The sequence below is a fragment of the Amblyomma americanum genome, chromosome 5, assembly GCF_052857255.1.
Source record: "Amblyomma americanum isolate KBUSLIRL-KWMA chromosome 5, ASM5285725v1, whole genome shotgun sequence".
NCBI lineage: Eukaryota > Metazoa > Arthropoda > Arachnida > Ixodida > Ixodidae > Amblyomma > Amblyomma americanum.
The window spans coordinates 181,057,300-181,076,325 of record NC_135501.1 but is presented as its reverse complement, the minus strand read 5'-3'; the positions used below and the strand labels follow the sequence as shown (position 1 = coordinate 181,076,325).

At 46.7% G+C, this 19,026-nt stretch overlaps 2 protein-coding genes across 2 annotated transcripts; both read left to right on the top strand.

Moving 5' to 3' along the window:
- Positions 1–408: 408 nt before the first annotated feature.
- Positions 409–6,263, top strand: LOC144134436 (uncharacterized). The gene is made up of 3 exons (XM_077667351.1): positions 409–709; positions 3,993–4,290; positions 6,095–6,263. Exons 1-3 carry the CDS (start codon positions 409–411, stop codon positions 6,261–6,263), a joined length of 768 nt encoding a protein of 255 aa, XP_077523477.1.
- A 2,413-nt stretch (positions 6,264–8,676) lies between these two features.
- On the top strand, positions 8,677–15,406 carry LOC144135375 (uncharacterized). The gene is made up of 5 exons (XM_077668048.1): positions 8,677–8,798; positions 11,331–11,448; positions 11,953–12,120; positions 13,468–13,599; positions 15,213–15,406. Exons 1-5 carry the CDS (start codon positions 8,722–8,724, stop codon positions 15,381–15,383), a joined length of 666 nt encoding a protein of 221 aa, XP_077524174.1. The 5' UTR covers positions 8,677–8,721; the 3' UTR covers positions 15,384–15,406.
- Positions 15,407–19,026: the final 3,620 nt, after the last annotated feature.

Here is a 19,026-nt window from a genome sequence, read left to right as displayed (position 1 = left end):
GAAGACGTCACACGGTCACATGAGTCTGTCGACCAATCACCGTGGCCCACCGTGGGCGGGGGCCACCAGCTTTTTCGTAACAAGGACGGACAGACGTCGGGTTTTCTTGAAAGCGGGACGTTTAGTGCTAGCACATTAAAACACTACCGACAGGCCGTGCGCTCAGCCCTTTGAAAACTTCTCGCTCTTCCTGGAACAACGGCAAAATCCAGGTTTGCGCTCTCCTCCGCTCTTTATTCCGCCTCGCATGAGGGAGGTGCAATGTTCAATCCCCCGTACGGACAGGTACCCACCGATGATAAAATGAATGCAAGCTTTCCTCTGTCCTGGCGCTCGGGTTATATAGAGTGGAATGCTTGAGAAAGAGGTCTATTACCCCACCTTGAGTGGACGAAAACACTTAGTGCCATGACGCTCTTTGCCACAGGTGCGCTTGCGCCATTAAAATTCATCATCCGCGCTTTGTTCACTCTGCCTGTTCAGACAAGCGGAGGCGGAGGTGGGGGTCCTGTTGACCCCGCAGCTCCCGCTGGTCCTGCTGGTCCCGCTGGTCCCGTCGGTCCCGCTGGTCCCTCCGCACCTGCACCTGCACCACCTCCCGTGGCTCCAGCACCTCCACCGCCTCCATTACCCCCAACATATACGGTGGCCCCACCACCTCCAGTGGCCCCTCCAACAGATGCGCAAACTTTCCCTCCATTTACAGTGGGTGAGTTATGTGTTTTGTTGCACATAAGCGCCTACAGCAATCATACATCATCGGCATGGTTGAAATGCGGTTCTACCGCCAATTTGATTGCGATTTTGTGTCATTGGATTTCATGGCGCATAACGACTTAGGGTGCCCTACGTGTGATTTAGGCTTAAAATTATCTGATTCATTCTTGAGCGCTGCTAATAGCATTCGAAACTACGCACTTTTTATGAAACTATAACATGAGTGACTGAATGAGTGGGTGGCTGAATGAGTAGGTAGGTCGGTGAGTGATTAGCTGAGTGAGTAGGTGCATTTAGTGAGTGAGTGAGTGGTGCACGAGCGCCCGCCCGTGTTACTGTGCGAGTTCTACGCTGAGAAGAATGCGACACATCGTTCAGGAGTTTACTAAAACACTCCTCTTCAGCGCTTGTCCTACTAGTCTCTGCATCAACGATCGCAATACTAAATGCTCTCCAATGTATTATGTCTTTCTGCGATGTCTTAGTTTACATTAATTTGCTGTTCCTATGAAGGAGCGTAAATGAAATATTATTATTTTGAAAAGAAAATTCTTCACTTTTTTCTGTACCAAATACGTACTGCACTTCGTCTGCTTGACGTGAATTCGTAATTTGCAAAATAGACCATAAGATGCGCCTAGTCGGATCACGAAGAGCAAGGAGAGTGCTTGAAAATTAACTTTTTTGTACTTCCTTTGACACTGTACAAGCATACAGTTACCACCACTTCCATCTTTTTTTTGGAATGCCACACACATTCAATTCGGAGAAATTGTGTAACTGCGGTTGGTCGAATATTGCTCAAGCTATCAAAGTGAAGAGCGCGGGCTTACGATCGCTAAAAGGGCATTTTGCTTAAATTTCAAAATACCGACTTACTAGACTAACGCGCACTCAGTTGCAACGCGCACCCGTCTTTCAAAGAGGGAAAATGCGTAATTACTGCGAATGTAGAGGGCACCACCTTTTCATTCTTCCATAGAGAAGTGTCTTCCATAGTGAAGTGAATCTTCTCACGTGGAACAAACAAACTTTATTGCAACCGCTCTAATGTCACGATGCAGCAAACCACACCAAAGCTTTAGTTCCCCTTCTGACAGACGCCTGTTCGCCTTCGAACCGAAAAGCTAGTCCCTTTCATAAAATTCGTACCAACCATGTACAGCCTTGGCCAAAAGTCTTCAGGCCGCAGCGTTTAGCTGCAGCGAAATAAGTGTTCCTAGAATGATCCTGTGTCGCGGAAGGTTCAAAACACAAGTCGAGCAGGAATCTCCTCTACCGCAAAAATGAACCTTCGGCTTGCATTTCAAGGTCATTCGGTCTTTAATGGTGCCATAATGGCTCTTTTATGCGGCGGAAGCAAAACGTTTTTGGCCTTGAGAGTTTTTACCTAGACTGTACCTGCTGGGTTTTAACGGCGTTCGCCTTTCGGCCTTACTGCCTCGCCAGCTGCATCCAGCGATCACGCTCATAAGTTTCGGGAACACGGAAGGAACGTGAGGCCGCCCGACTGCCACTTTGCGCCATGTACAAGACCATCTTATTTTAAAGCACACCCTAGTCGGCGCCTGCAGCTCAGACCTTGGAGCGTTCCAAGATGATGCGCTCCGATAGCACCATGGCGCGTTTATCTTTCGATGGAAGCTTCGGCAGCGGTGCCCAGCTCGGCGAAATTGGCAGAGTGCCAAGACACTTACAACTGGATTCATAAAGAGCGGACACTCCCATAGTGCCCAGCGGCCCAACTGACTGTTCCGCACGAAGCGGGTAGATGAGGCAACTTCCGGTTTCGATTTCAGGCGCCCGCAGTTTGAATGCTAGCATGTGTTGCGGCTGGCGCTGCAAATGCTAGCTACGCTGCGCTGAAGCAAAGCGCACAGGCATGGGCGCGCCCTTCGCTAACCGCGCACCTAACGGCGCCATGGCTCGCGAGCAGGATGACGTGGGCGTGGCTTTCACAACTGCCATAGTGCGTCAGCCATCGTGCTCAGCGAAACTGCTTGAAATGCAGCATAGTTTGACAAAAACTGCACGTTTCTCACCTTAGCACTGTCGAAAACAGCATGAGTGCCCCGAACCGCACCATTACAGCCTCTTCACGAGCTGCGTAATTCAAAGCACCGACAGGTGTGGTCCCGTAAACTGCTTGAAATGCAGAGTAGTTGAAAAAAAAAAGATGTCTCACTTCGCACTCGTTAGAAATCGCACGAGTTCTACACTGAAGGCCAAGACAGACGACGCGAAAACGCAGTCTGCACGCTAACAAAAGACGCCGCACGCCGACATGCGCAGCAGCGCAGTCGACCTTCCCCTGCTTTCGTTCTGCCGCGTCTCCTCCGGCGTCCGCGAGTGCGCATGCGCACGCGCGCTAACGGTGGCGGCGTCGCTAAAGAGAGGGTTTATCAATCTGTGACGTATTTCTTGGGGCCAGATTTCGCCGAGTATCCGCTCTTTATGCATTCTTTTCTCTTTGGCCAAGGCGCTACAAACGCTGCTCGGGAGTGTCAGTGCATGGTTGCTCCGCGCTCGGCGCGGGGCTACTCAGCTGCGTCAGTGTGCGATTAGATAGCGCCCGAACGCAAAGTCGCTTATATTCGAACCGGCGGCATAGTGGACTAGGCGCATCTTCACAACCAATGTTTGCATGTTGGTCAAGGTTAGGCCCGCGCTTTCATGACGGGTCACTCCAGATGCTCGCTGTGCCCATCGGCTTTCAGTACTGTTGTTGGCTAGGCGGGCGATATCGATAATATTGATTCGATTGAAATTCTGAGCTGCAATTTTTGTGATGCAGACGAAAATAGCGGGTGGCGGCCGGATTTTCATTTTCAACTGAATTCAAATGTCATTTTAGGCGGCGCTTTTTGGGGGAAAACAGTGCGCGTTAGAATTGTATAAATGCGGTACATTTTCAAAATAGAAAAAAAACACGGTGGTGTAGCCCTTTGCTGCACAGTGCAGGCTGAGTGATAGGAGACGTTTGGTCTTCACCATGAGATATGTCGAGATGCAGCTTCGCACGTTATTGTTTTCGTGCTCGCAAACAAGGATGTCTTAAAATCTATTAAGAGCGTTTTTAGTTTTGATATTATGATAATATATACTGGTTCTCTCATTATTTTAGGCAAACTCGCTGTCAAAATCACGACACTGGGCGCAAGCACGTACGAACATGCAGAGATACGTACAAATAAATGCTTGATCACAGACACACATCATATGCACATTTTCGTTGTTGGAGTCCACATTGCTGGACGCGCCTACTCAACCTGCAGGTCCGCCGGTCCATACAACGCCGACCATTCCAACGACTACCACTACCGAGACTACGACACCGACAACAACTACTATGATGCCTACCCCGCCTCCACCACTACTATGCTCAGTTAGCTACATTGTGGCTATCCCTATGCTGTACCCACCGGACAAGATTTGCGACATCGTGGTATACACGCATGTCCACGTCCAAGACGGCAAGACACTCGCTGTGGACAGCGAGATTAGCTACGGGGTATTCAAGACAACCTGCAGCGTGTACGCAGAGACCACTTGCGGCCTGTCCTTCGATGCCCGGTTTGTATTTCTGAGTGCTGCCGAATGCAGTACTTGTGAAGTTGCAGTCTGCCAGCCAGTAGTAGCCATCAGCCAAGCAAATATGTACTGTGCACTTTCTGCGTACTGTGGGATGCCAGCGCACGTTAAAGAACCCCTGGTGGGCGAAATTACTCCGGACCCTTTCACTACGGCATCCCTCATAGCCTGAGTCGCTTTGGGGCGTCAAAGCCCCATAAAACCATAAACCTCCAACCTGCATTTGTTGCCATTCTCATGTATACCGTAGAAAACGTTTAAACAAGGTGGCCACAGGTGAAGAACTTCCTTTTTCAAAGGGAGGGCACAGGTTAGACACCTCGCGTAATTAGTTTCCGACTTGTCCGCCACAAAAGCCAGGCTACGGAGTTATGGAGCCTCGTGGAAAAGTTGAATAAACGCAATAAAAGAAATTCATATTGAAGAAAACTACGCCGTGAATTAATTGTACCTGAAATAGCTGAAAAATGTACAAGTTTATGTAAAAGCTAAAAGTATGTTGGAATGGAATGCGGCTTATAACGGCGTCAAAATACTAAACGAAATAGAAGGTGTTCTTGGTAAAATATATCCGTCGTTATGGACTAAGTAGTTAGGCCACGATCAGCCTTTAACATCATCTACGGCGAATTAGAGAGCTTCAAATAATGCTAAGTACAGCACATAGAGCTATACAATTGGAAATTATAGTTGCGTTAAAATATGCAAATTTTGCGAACTGCAACTGACAGCTGGAGAGCGCAACCGACTTCATTTTTTTCTTATACGAGATAACAACAGATATAGAAAAAATATATTGCAATCAGGAGAAATCCATATTCATCCGTGTGGCCGATTATCAGCTGGAGTGACAATATTAGCAGATTTTCTCTTATTGATTGCACACGCTTTGCGCACGGCGGATAGCTTTCGTGCGTATAACTGATTTTTCGCGAATGAGTCGAACGTCACGCAAGTCTTTGTAGTATGTTTGCTCTTCTACTGTGGAAAGTCATACTGCTGGAAACCTGCGCAAAATTCCGTATTAATTCCGGATAGGTAGCGTTTTAACCTCTTCTACTAATTGCGCGACCAATTAATTCGTTGTAAAGCTATCAATTTTTGCAATTAGTTTTCTTGTTTTGGTAACTTGGTTCCTGTTGAGCTTGTGAGAAACAGCGCGAAGACACGAGGACAACAGCTTCCCCTAGTGTCCAGCACTGCCCCGAATGTTCGTGCATAGCGAGTTTCTACTCTAATGTTTTGTTGTTTTGAAAACGGTTGAGCTCACTGAAAGAATATTGCGCGTTTCGACTCTGATACATCGCAGTGGCACTTGTGTACATTAAAAATCTCTGCCAGTTTTGCATTTCTTTAACTGAAGAAAACGCGGAGCACTGGGCGAATACACTGTTTTCAGTGTGAGCACGTGCCCGTGAAAAATCCACCATCGGTGACCTCGCCACATGCGCTAGCATAAATTATCGATCACAAAGTTTTAGCCAAACGCAGTTTACAAAAATGTTGACAGGCGTAATGAGGTTGTCACTTGTGAAGTGTATCCACCTAAGCTCTATAAAACGAAGGACACGCCTGTTGACATAATGCGGCTGCGATAATATGAGTAAAGGCAGCTGCAATGGTGAAGACAGATAAAAGCACTGCTTGCGAGCTTTCCCGTTGTGTACAGCGCCCTATCATATGGGAGGTTTATGTAATGCGCTTTCACTAGCCTCCAACACATTGTACATTGTTCGGTTGCAACCACTTTTCTGTAAATGAGCTTTCGTTGTGCTTTTTTGCGCAGTTATTTGTCCGTGGACATGTTCGGGACTACGGAAATACGGGACGATCTGTCGACTCTGAAGCGACAGTCCAGGGTCAACCACTACGGGGTCTTGAACCTCTACGAAACTCAAGGGAACGTTGCGATATTCGCAGTAGAGGCTACCGCGGCATTCAGGGCAAGTTGTTAGAATGGTTCGGTTCAGGCTTCAAAGGAGCATTCGCGAATTAGTCGGGATCGCGCTATTTCGGAAGGATCTCAAGAGGGTGCTTGAGCACTTAGTACTGACTCATTCATTCATTCATTCATTCAGTCATTATTTTTCTCTTGGACAAAGAAGGAGACAGGACTAAAAGCTCGTAAGCTTGACAGAGGTCCTGCCCCCTTTATCAACTTGGCAGTACAGTACACAGGCAGAGATTTTCAATTTTCCAAATAACCACTGAAACAAAATAACAAAACACTTTGTAAAAAAGCAGCGCTATGCATTGCAGCACAAACATAGGTATTAGAAAAACAAATAACTGGTCATGGGGAAACGGAAAAAAATAATAACAGGTATAGGTTTAAACTGAGTGCAATATTACGTAATCTTGCTAAAAAAAAGTCGCTTAATAACATCACTTGAATGCTGAAAGGGGTCAAACAATTCTTTGTGGGCACCATGCAGTAAGAAAATGTGCTCTGATAGTTAATTCCGCCTCCCGAAGCGAATGCAAAAGACGTCTTATTGTACTCAAAATGTTGAAGTGTTTAGCATCGCGTTTTGTTCAATTACCGTCCGCCCACCCGCCGCGGTGGATCAGTGGTTAGAGCTCTCGGCTACTGATCCGGAGTACCCAAGTTCGAACCCGACCGTGGCGGCCGCGTTTCGATGGAGGAGAAACGCTAAGGCGCCCGTGTGCTGTGCGATGTCAGTGCACGTTAAACATCCCCAGCTGGTCGAAATTATTCCGGAGCCCTCCACTACAGCACCTCTTTCTCCCTTTCTTCTTTCATTCCTTCCTTTATTCATTCCCTTACGGCGCGGTTCTGATGTTCGCCTATACTGCACCGTTTCCTTCCCCCAAAGAATTTTCAATTTTTTTTTTTTCAATTTCATATATCTGGCTCTGTTCGGTCAAGGTAAATTTTTCGAACTGCAGTAATTAGGTCTGCTCCAATACCATTCAAATAACAAAAAGCAGCAACATGATAAGCAGTTTGGTTTATAATATCATAAATTGTGGCAGCGACTCAATATTTTTTTCTCCCAGATTCCGCGTAACAGTCTTCAGATCAGTTGATGCGCTAATCCGGAGTTAACTTGCGAAAAATTATTTATGTGTTGATCAGCTTGCGCTTATAGTCACTGGAACAGCTACCACTTCAAAAAGTATTGCAGCTCTGTCGTAGTCGCTGCAGCAGAGGTTTCTCTAAAGAACTACAAAATATAAAGCGTGGCGTGCGCACGCCTAGGAGAGTTTACTGGAAAAGTAGACACAAAAACGGTCTCCTGATTCTCGCGTGAGATGGCTTGATTGTGAAGAAATTCCTTTATTCTCAATTCTCTGAAATTGAAAACATGACGCAACTGCCCTGCGCTTCCTATTTTGTCTTCCCTTCCAGATAGGCCCAAATCACGTGGCCCCATTGCTCAAAGCCCTAATTCCTTAGTCCACGTGCCCAATTTTGCCTTAGGTCCCGGAAATTAACGTAGCCCAACCAGAAACAGAAAATTTTCTCTCGCATACAGATATATTCTTGCTGCATCTCGGAACTTGCACCTGCACTGACGAGAGACGTTCTTGTCACAGCGACTTAAATTCAGGCCAACATCTCCTGTGTAATATTTAGCATTCACCGGTTCCAGCAACAAAATTGGCACTGCGGCTAAGCAGCAACGCCTCCATACTTGAACATCCTGAAAATCCGCAAAGGCAGAAAAAAATCACAGGACGCTTACGATTGTGTAACGTGATGTTCAGCGGTAGCTGTTTAGCCGTTTAGTTTTGGGGGTATATTCCTGGCGGACTGGTGTAGTGGTCACGTGATGCGCCCCTGCACTGGCAGACGGCTATTCCTAACAGAGCCACCCGTAGGCTTATGCGACCCGGGTTGACCGTGGCAAAAGGTCACCTTAGATTAAGGCCATTAGGCTTACGGTGGGTGCGTTAATGTCACGTGACCGTGACAATAACGCACCCATCGGTTACGCCGACGGCTCCGCCGACGAAAAATCCAGGCGAGGGCGCTTAACAGCTCTCGCTGTAAAACACGTTTCTTGCATTTTTGGATATTCTTTGTCGTCAAGTGGTGAGTCGGACGAAATCTCCTGTAGTCGGGGACAAACATATTAAATATATGCCTATGGAACTGAAAAAAAACAAACAAAATCGACTCTTCGGCTCCCGTATATACGTCGGGTTTTGTTTTTGTTTTTTGCTTTTGGTCGGGATCCATTTCTAAGTTTTAATATCTTTGCCTTCACTATACGCTAGGAGAGGCTTTCTCTTCGGGATTACCACGTCGGCGACATCGGTACTTCCTCATTATATTTCCCCTTCTTTCATCATTTTTAAGTGCTGCTAACTTTAGACGAAAATAACCGTTTTCATCAACAGGGTTTTCGAACACTCCTGGGAGAGGATAGAACAAACCACAAAGTTATGTTTGCCGTTGGGTACTTCTCCTACGAGGGCGACGCTGCGGGACAGCTCCGATACATCGCCGAGAACACTGCCTCGTGAGTATGACGCATTTTAGCAAATGAACCAAAAGAGTTGGCTGAAATCCGTAAGGGACTTAATGGGGTATAAGAATGATCCCACGAGCCGTAAACTAAATTGCCAATTTGCCTCGCTGAGCAAAGAGCTGTTTACGAAAGCGAAGTTGCTTACAAGGAGCTCGGTCTAGAACAATAATTGGTGCAAATCATTTCACTATTCGTCACAAGGTCAAGACCTAAAGATATGACTTCCCAGAGCAGACCCTGATTGTCTCAAAGCAAAACGATTATCACATTACGCGAGGCTGTCACGCGATGCGTGATAAGATTTAGCCATTAATGAAGTCTATGCTTCGTTCCAAAAGCAACCGCATGCCGCCGTTGGGATCCGAACCCTTGACCTCCGAATTTCGCGTCCGGTGCTGTACCAAATTCGGAGGTCATGGGTTTGGATCCCACAGGCGGCATGTGATTGTCTTTCCTTTTGCTTTCATTAATTTGCGATTGACGAAACTATAAAAAACATCCCGTATGCTCCTTGGTTTTGGTGGCTGTTGGCTTCCGTGATGTATGTCATAACGAGCACCTTTTTCCTTTCACTTCTATGCTTAATCCCTTTCATAAGTGATATGACCCTAAATTATTTAGCTGGCTTGTACTTGCGTGTGTTGGATACAAGCTCATTTTATGTTTTTTGGAGGACCTAGTTTTGATCTGCTAATTAGTGGCCGTTGAGAACTCCTTCATAAACAATGTTTCGGAAGTGTAGAAAGAACTTTTTTTCGCACTCTGCTCACTATAGACCAAAATATTTATCTCAGCCTAAATTTTTGGTTTACAAATCATCGCAGTCAAGGGTGCACAAGATAAGCTTAGGGCTGCTGCATATTTATGTGGGCATTTTAAGGCGAAAGCCTTTAATGGCTCATGCTGCGTCCGTCCTTCCCTCCCTCCGTCCGTCCGTTACGTTATTCTGCCCATGGCATCCGAGATAACACGCGAATGCCAGCGCGGGTGGACAATCTCGAAGGCCATGTTGCGCCATTGGTAGTTTACTGCGCATGCGCGAGGTGGCGCCACCGGCGCGCGCGCCGCGCCCGCACCAGATGCCTCGCATCTCGCATCTATCGACCGAGTTGGGTGCCGCGCAACATTCCTCCTAGCGCTCCCTTCAATGGAGTCTCAGAATGCGAGAAAACGCAAGTACTTAATTAAGATCTTAACCACGCATCAGTGACAAAAGCAACACCGCGCTAAAGGCTTTCGCCTCACCGCACTTTAGGTCAACGAATTGCCCCCCTGAAGTTTTCCATGTTGCCTGTTAAAAAAAAAATGTTGTAACTGTTCTTTCTGAAATCAGTTTTGTCACGTGATGTTTACTTCAACTGAAAGTAAATTACAACCTTAGACTTCAGACAACCAAAAGATTTCAGGCTGGCTTTCGGAAAGACTACTCGGCAATAGTCAACATTCATACCGCCAATGAAGTGACTGAGAAATCTGTATAACAAACACTTTTATTATAGCCTTCAAGTATAGCAAAAAGCGTTTGAGTCCGTCTAACCCTAAACAGTCACGCAGATATTGCGGAACAGAGGTCTCAAAGAGGCGTATGCAAAGGTAGTGAAAAACATCTGTATTTGCGAGACGTCCACCATAGTGCCCCTGAGGGTTAGTGAAAAACCCCAATCAAGAAGGCTGTCCGGCAGGGAAGCGTAACCTCTTCAGCATCGTTCACAGCTTGTTAGTTGTGGTATTCAGAACAGTGGTACGAATTATATGGGGATAAAACTTCATGGAGAATTATTTACTTATCTTCGTTTTGCTGTGAACATATGTTCGCTAATCAACTCGGGGGACTAACTGCAAAGCGCGATCGAGAATCTAAACAGGCAAAGCAGACGGGTAGGTATAAAAATAAAATAACTAAATGTGAATCAATGTACATCAGTATAGGAAGGGCACGGAAATTGACCATAGGCATCGAAGTGGTCCAAATTCTCAAGCAATGCATCCACTTAGTGTAAGTAAACGCACTGACACGGTACATTGTAGAGGAATGGCGAGGAGATTAAAGTTATGATTAGCCGCGTACCGGTATCCTTCAAGAAAAAGTATACAAAAGCAGTACCTTACCGGTAGTAAACAGCGGGGCGGAAACTTTACGGCTAAGAAATACGGTTTGAATTGGTCGAGGATAGCACAGGTAGCAATGGAAAAAAATTATAGCTGGATCATCTACAAATAGAAACAGATCAAATTGGGTCATACAGCGAATGAACAGACTGTCCCTTAGAGTAACGGAATAGATTCTAATAGAAGGCAAACGTTGCAGAGGGCGGACGAGATGAGGAAGACTGCCGGAATAAGGTGGGCGCAGCTGGCACCAGACACGCGTAATTCCAGAGATACAAGCGTTTTGTCATGAATTGGATGCAGATATGCCTGATGATAATGGCAGGGCATATGATGTTATAACAAAAGCTGCTGTCCCGCTTTGAAGCTACTAGTTACTGGTTATATCTTTGGTTCTTCTTATGTTTTCTTCAGGGATGACGTTGACATCGTGGTTATAATAACCAGCGTGCTGACAGTGCCAAGCCGACAAACGTGCATGGCACTGCCTGCCAATGCAGTGAGGAGCCCGAATGTGAATACGCCCACCCTGGTGAGCGCGTCAGGAACACCAGAACCAATTCATTACGTTTCATTGTCCAAGTCTTTTACTCTTATGTATATGTCAGTCAGCCGCAGTGGTCATGAGAGTGGTCTGTGGCAGTGGTCATGGCAGGGGTTTGTGGTGCTGCCATGGCAAACCTGTGACAGCATATATTCGAACTGCCACGCTGGCGTTACCACAGCTTACTACTCGCGCTGGTCCCTTTAGTTTTTGATCGCCTGATGCAGTATCTCTAAAAATAACGCCATAAAAATCACGGAACGTGAAGTAATGAACAAATCTTTAGTTTTGGGGCCGTTTGTGAACGCACTGTGAGCAACGTCCTGGTTGTTTGTTTGACATGTCCACAGTATAACACCCAATCTGTCCGGAGTACATTTAATCAGTCACTACATGATGAGCTTCCTCCCGAACTACTACCGACTAGATTTCCCATAAATGCCACGGGATACTCTGTGGCGGTGTTTGAGAGCCCGTGTCTAAACTGTGCAGGACAAGGCGTTGCCTATCGCCCGGGCTGACTTTGGCAGGGGCAGGCTCACCGTGGCTTTCTCCTTCCAAATGGGCGTGGTCACGTACTTCATGAACACGAGCGCCAACACTGCGTTTGACGCCCTCTACAAAGAGTGCATAGGCATGGCAGTCTCCGACTACTCGCAGGCAGGTGCCTCTTGCCGTCTGCGCTTAGGAGAGCGCGGCACCCTTTTTTTTTTGGCCCCCACATTGGAGGTCGATCAAGGAGCAAGAGCATTTGTGCTAATTTCCCTCTGCATGCAAATTGTATCTACCCGAACCACGACATAAACTGGAAGCGCAAAAGCTCTGCTTTCCTCACTTTGATACGGGCTAGCAAGAAGGCTGAAATTTATTTCAGGACACTAAAGCGCACTACGGGGAGGAACCTTGGCACAGAAAAAGTGCGGAGCTTGGAGAACGGGCGACACTAAATTAAAGGCATTTCGAGTAGTATCGCTGGGCTAGCGGTGCGGCAGTGTCTGTTCTAGAGAAATAATAAGGGCTTGCTATTCCATTAAGAAATTTGAAGTTGGAAACTAGGACGGAAGGCAATATAACCGTGGACACGTTGGTGGTGTGTGTGGCCTTGCGATCACGAGTGGAACGCAAGTCCTTAAGACAATGCGGTCTGAGCTCATGCCATGGAAATCCCTGATTATGTTTAACCTTTTGCATTTCAAGCGACGCTTGCTGGAGGAATCCATACAGCTACTTGTGTTCTGTTTGCTGGATAACCGTATAGTTTATAAGCCTCAAGCGCAACAGCGGATAATAATAAGGACTGGATGGCCCCATTAGCACCACTAAATCTAGCTTGTACATCAGTAAAACGTTGAAATAAATATCGAGGGCTTATAGCGCTGAAAACAGTATGAATTAATGATAGCTTCTCAAGCTAACCCGCACAAAAAAAGCCGCACAAACTGTACAGAGAACGAAAGAGCACTGACAACCACTCACGCAGCCCTGAGCCATGCGTAATGCCCCTGTTACAGCTTGATAAGAGCAAACCGAAAGGGTGAGCAATACCGGCTTTTGGGCTACTTTAGCCCACTTTAGTTCTATCGAGATGTTCCACTGTCGATGGGAGAGGGATGCGAAAGTTTTCCGCTGTCGACTATCCCTCTCATTAAACTGTTGGTATCCTGCGGTATGTCAATCTTTAGTGCGCGTTTTCGTTTGCCGCTCTTACAGCGTCGTTATATGGCGTTTTCTTTGAGCATACTCGGATCGCTTCACACCGGAATTACTACGGCAAAGTAGTTAGTTTATCTGCAGTATCTACGGTCAGCTTATTTTGGGCTTCCTCTCACACTTTTCTTCCTAGCGAAATCCTATCGTTTTGCTGGTTGCACAAAAGTGGGCGCCTTTATTCTCCTTTCTTGTGCTTGATACAGCGGCTTTTTTTTGTGTGTGCGACCAGTCCAGTCTATGCGAAAAACGGCACCTAATCTGTTTTCTTATTTGATGCCTCCTCTTATGTTCCTCTAGGCATGCCAAACTCCGCCAACAAATCTGCAGAGCGAGAAGATAGTGATTGGCCTCAAGACTCCACAGGCGTCTCAGACATTACACAAAACCATTTTGCAATCGTACGACACTCTGGACTTCATGAAAGAAAAGGTTTGTTTTCTTGTAAAGCGCCAGCACTTCTAGCCCACGTTCACCGGTATACGCGTAGTAGTAGTACTCTGTCAACATCGAGTGCACGCGATCACCATCCGGTGAGCGTAACACGTGCCTCGCGCTAACTTCGTGTTTCGCGATGTCGCAAGACAGCTGCAAACACCTTCAAGCGTATCTGTAGTAAAGAATCTCACATGACTGCATGACGCATGATCCTGTCTGCCTACGCATTAGCAGCCGCCGGTGTTATGGTAAAGCCGCTAACGGCAACTTGGGCATTGATGCAGGGGGGGTGGGGTCTTTGCGGGACGCTAATGGATGCCGGTGGGACGTGCTGTTAGCATCGCACATAGGCGAAAGGCCCTCGTCACGAACGCGCGACGAGTCAGATAGGCGACAAAAGGTCACGCGACGCTTCTAGCAGACGCATTTGACGACAAGGAGCTCTATTTGGTACAAACACACCTCTCACACCTACAGCACTCATTTTAGCAATCACCAAACAAATACAATCATAACACACTCGACTCTAGCACCACCAAAGCAAACTTTTCTAACGTTTAAGCACAATGCGGACCAGCCACCGCACATCATCTGCGATGCCATGGTTGGAATTCCTTCTAATTTTTATCATACCCTTTTGCTCGATACCATTACCAATAGCTGGCTGCAGGCAGATTGAACGTAATGATAACTGATAATTATAATGCACCAGCACTAGCTGGTAGGCGATAATGGTTATGCATAGAATTACGCGGCTCGTGCCAGATGCCCCACCAGGATTACTTCCCTGTTCCCTGCGCTGCTTACCATGGTCCATGCTCGGCTGGAGATGAATGAACTACAAGAACTTCCACGTGACTTTTACCGAAAGCTAATTTCTGTTCGATTTGGGAAAGCTAGTTCAAGGCAAATTAGAGGCTTGTAATAAGGGAGCAATTGCTATTGGCATCCACCCAAGCGCAGTCATACAGCTTTCTGTATAGCTTTCTGTATTAAAAGCTGTATAGTTTTCCTTGGTAGCCGCATGGCTGCGCTTGGGTGGATGCAAATGAGTAATTGCTCCCTTATTACAAATCTGCTCCATCTTGGAGGGATTCCACTAAACATCTGACAAAACATAGCCTGCGTTCGCGGGGCGGTCACGTGATTCAAGATCCTGACAGCTGTCATTTAACCCCTCATCGCTGCTTCGCCGGCCTTCTGTGCATGTGGGATACCCATTCGTTCAGGACCTGCTGGAGAGCCATTTTTGTGGTTCAGGTCATGTTCCACTGAACCCAACATAGTCGTTGGAAAAATTAACCCTGTCCTTGATGTCTCTTTTGATTCTGAGGAAAGGAGACAGGGGAGTGCATGTTGCAACCGCGCAAGACGGCGAGGGACGAAGAGAAGAATGCACAAGACACAACGTGTGTCTTATGCATTCTTCTCTTCGTCCCTTGCCGTTTTGCGCGGTTGCAGTATGCACTTTCCTGTTAACCACCAACTAGCCCGCCTTTGCCTTTTAAATGAAAGGAGACAGCTGCTTAATCAGCTGGCAGCTCATCGTTTCATTAATTTTTCGGCACATCTTCGTAACTCATCAATGCCTTGACGTCTCCTTCCAGGCCATGTACGTCATGAACACGCCGAACAGGCGGGAAAACTTCACGTGGTTTCTCTTCAACGTGCACCTGACGGACTTTACCGGGCGCTGTCTCACTCAAGGCCCCTTCGAAAGAGTGAAGGGATTCAGGGATTTCTATCACGCAGAATGGCACTCGACTTTAAGAGGATAAAAAAGACAGCTGCCAATCACTGCGCCTGTACAGCCTGAAGTTGTGTACACTGCGTACCCTATAAGCCGGGCCATACAGTGATTGCCTCTGGTTCTCTGAAGGACTTGTATTTTGAAAGCGTACAGAATAGAACGCGTGTAGTAACAAGCATACGCTTACCATGAGTAGGTACCTTTTTTGCATATTTGAAAGTGTATTGTTGCGTGTTCGATGTCTATAGCCCTTGTCTCGGAAGCACGCGCCAGCTGGAAATCTCCGGATTTCAGCGCACGTTAAGGAATCTCAGCCCTATTAGAGCAGCTCTAAACGCCGATAGGCTGTTTTAGAAGGTGAACCCCATAAAAAAATAAAAAGAACCATATACCGTCACGTCTGCCATTAGCAGAACGCGCGCAAGTGCGCAGAAGCAAGGAAAACTATTTAACGCCCCAGCTTAGCGTAGCTCGTTCAAGTGGATTTGCCGAAGCTCCAGTTAACCGATGTTTGATGGTAAGCAAACATGTGTCCGCCTCATCGTTGTTCTACACTGCGCCCAACAGTTTGAACCATGCTTTGCAAACGTATGGCCCCCATCGTTCCTTAGCCTTGCAGCTTCCAAAGCACCATGGAGAGCGCCGGCACGCTCAGACACCGGAAAAAAATGCGTAATCAGACATGAATATTTGCGCAAAGACGGAGTGCAAGCTCCTATAGTTCGCCAAATTTGATAAATGGCGCCACAGACCGTTGAAAAAGCAGCACGCTAATAAATCTCTTTATTCAATATATCAGGCAGAAGTTTAAGCGACGTCACTGATTTGTATTCCTACCTTATTTTTCATCCAGCTTCCCCAATTGCGCTTCTTACCAAGCAAAGTAAGTCGAGAGAGTTTAAAGTAGCCCTTAACGACACTGAAGACAGGCTAAGCCTCCCGCATCTTCCAAGAAGGCACCTGGAGTGTCTGGAAATACTTCCATTCACTGGCTTACGCTCTACGAGAGAATATCTCAACAGTGTGTATACCACCCAAGTGACCATTACCGCGGCCGCCAGCCCCATTTTAACATGCGCAGATGGTCTCGATAGACAAGGTGAAGGCCAATGCGACTTCACACGTCACCTGGGGACTGCCTGCGCTTGCGCAGGTACTGCTGGAGGCCGCGGTGTACGCTAAAGCTTTAAAGCTTTTCTTTTTCTCCACTTCGTATTACCAGTAATTACCAGAGAATTAATCATGAATTACGGTCGCCAGGCGCTTTTGAAACACATACAATGGAGCATAGGAGGTTACAAAGCCGCCACCGCAGCTTCGTTGATAGATCACATGCCGCGACATGTGGAGGTAATTGGTTCGGATCCAGCCAGCTGCATGCGGTTGACTTAATGCATGCAATTTCATTAACTTCTATTTAAGCGGTAACAAAAAAAATTTCCTTCCTATGATGCACCAGCGAAAAAGTATTTTGCATCTGCCTGTGCTGTCAATGGTTTCATTGACTGCTGGTGTTTTACGTATGTGCATCCTAACAAGCCGCTTATTATCTTACCCATATCAAGTCATGGCTGAAGAGAAAGCAATTCCTTTATCGAGAGTAACACTAACGATTTGTTGCTCGGAAAGTAAGCACAAATTGCCTAATCCTTGTACGATATTGGTGTATTGTCTCCCACTGAGGAAAACAATTGGACCTCCTTAAGTACCGAGGTCAGTAAATCGAGAACAATTTCCTAAATTAAAAATAATAAAAATTTACGGTCACTAGCTTTCCAGTTCAGCCTCGAATGCAACGGAAGAGAACGTATCGTCGTTGCTTAACATGAAAATTATAGTGCTCCTTTCGCATAAGCGACGAGGGGGAGGTTTACGCACTCACAGACTTATTGCATCGAGTCCCACAATTATTATTCCTTCAGAACAGCAGTCGGGTTAATCGAGCAGACTAATCTACGGTCAGCGGCAGCAATATTCCCAACTCCGAATGCCGGAACCCGTCTTTTCCAGCAAGCCGGAGCAAAACTTCGTTACAGAAATAAACAGAGCAAAACCCGTTTAAATGCGCGGACCTAAAAACGGGACTATCCTTTAGAACCCGACACAGATCTACAAATGCTTGCCCGTAGAGACCTGAGAAGTGTTTTGCTTTTATTTCTTTCGTCGTCTCCAGCAGCCTGTGCGAGAACCAAACGAAAGAAAAGAAAAGCAAAAGAAAAACCCGCCTAGCGGGTGTCGCTTATCGGCAGCGCGACGACCCAGACCTTCACCGAGTTGGCGCAGCATTCCTTTTTATTTTTCACCCTTTGCCGCCGCGTGCTTAGCCGTGCCACCCGACGCCTGCAACTTGTTTGGAGCCACGCTGGCTGGGTTTTCGAAAGGGGTGGCCGCCGACCACTTCCGCTAAGCGGCAAAAACAAGATCTGGGGTCGTTCTGCTGGAATAAAACAATAAAACAAGACGAGAAAGATGTAGGACCTTGCCTGGAAGCTACTGCAGTGTGCCTCTAGACACATGGTGGTCTGGTCTCTCTTCTCTGTCTGCATATTTCTTATATTTCGCTGCCTACCTCGTTCTTGTTCTCGTCTTCCGTGTATTGGTCAACAAGACACGTGGATGGCACCGAGAAACGCCTCTCTTCCTCTTGCCGTAACCCTTTCTTGTGCAAGACTGACACGGATGTAGGAACGGCAGAGCAGTAGATGTTGGGGCCCTTTCGGACTGAGCGTAGCCCAGTCTCTGAACGCGGGCATACCGACCGACGAGGCACCGTGACTCGATATTACGGCTTCTTTTTGCCGGTGACCCTGTGTGTTTAGTTTTGCTAATTGCACAACAGCCTTTGTAATACGAAAGAGGAAATAGCTTATACCGAAACTAGAAAACGCGAGTTGAGCTACGAACGTGGAACAGCGGCACGTGCAAAGAGGTAAGATCGGTGAGTGACCTTGCATATCAGAATTGCGTAAAAGAAAAAAAAATGCCCGCCATGTCACGTGCCCATGAAAATTTTATCAGATCTGAAATGGTGCGTGGAGAACTCTAAAGAAAGCTGTCCTTTTTTTTCGCGGTGATGATTTCGACATGCAGTCTGATTTGTGTCTTATCCTTCGTTACAAACTGCCTGCCCCTGACGTGCATGCCTCTACCTACTCTTAAAAGCGCCTTTTTTAGTAATTTTTTTCGCCATTAAAATCTGCTCTTTTGTTTCTGTAGACGTTTCTGTATCATTCTTTTTCACAATAGTCACAAATGCTGAGTTGGTGTCATCTTCATTTCTTGTATGTATTTATTGTTGGTTTGAAATATGGTTTTACTTCTTTTCGGGGTAGACAACAGTCACGCGGCCTGTTTCCTTTATTTGTTCTCCGCCTTTTATGAAGGTACTTCCGAAAGAAAGCCACAGAAGGAGCACTTGTCGGGAGCGATTCCAGAACTTATCTCCTAACTTAAAGGGCACCATGAATCTTGGTACTCCGATATTATAATACACAACGGCGTTAAGTACGGTCATCTTTATTGGTACTTAAAATTTGTGTGGTTTAGATTATGGGGTTTAACCTCCCAAAGCGACTCAGGCTACAAGATACGCCGTAATGAAGGGCTCCCAAAAATTTCGACCACCTGGGGTTCTTTAATGTGCACTCATACTGCACAGTACAGAGGCCTCT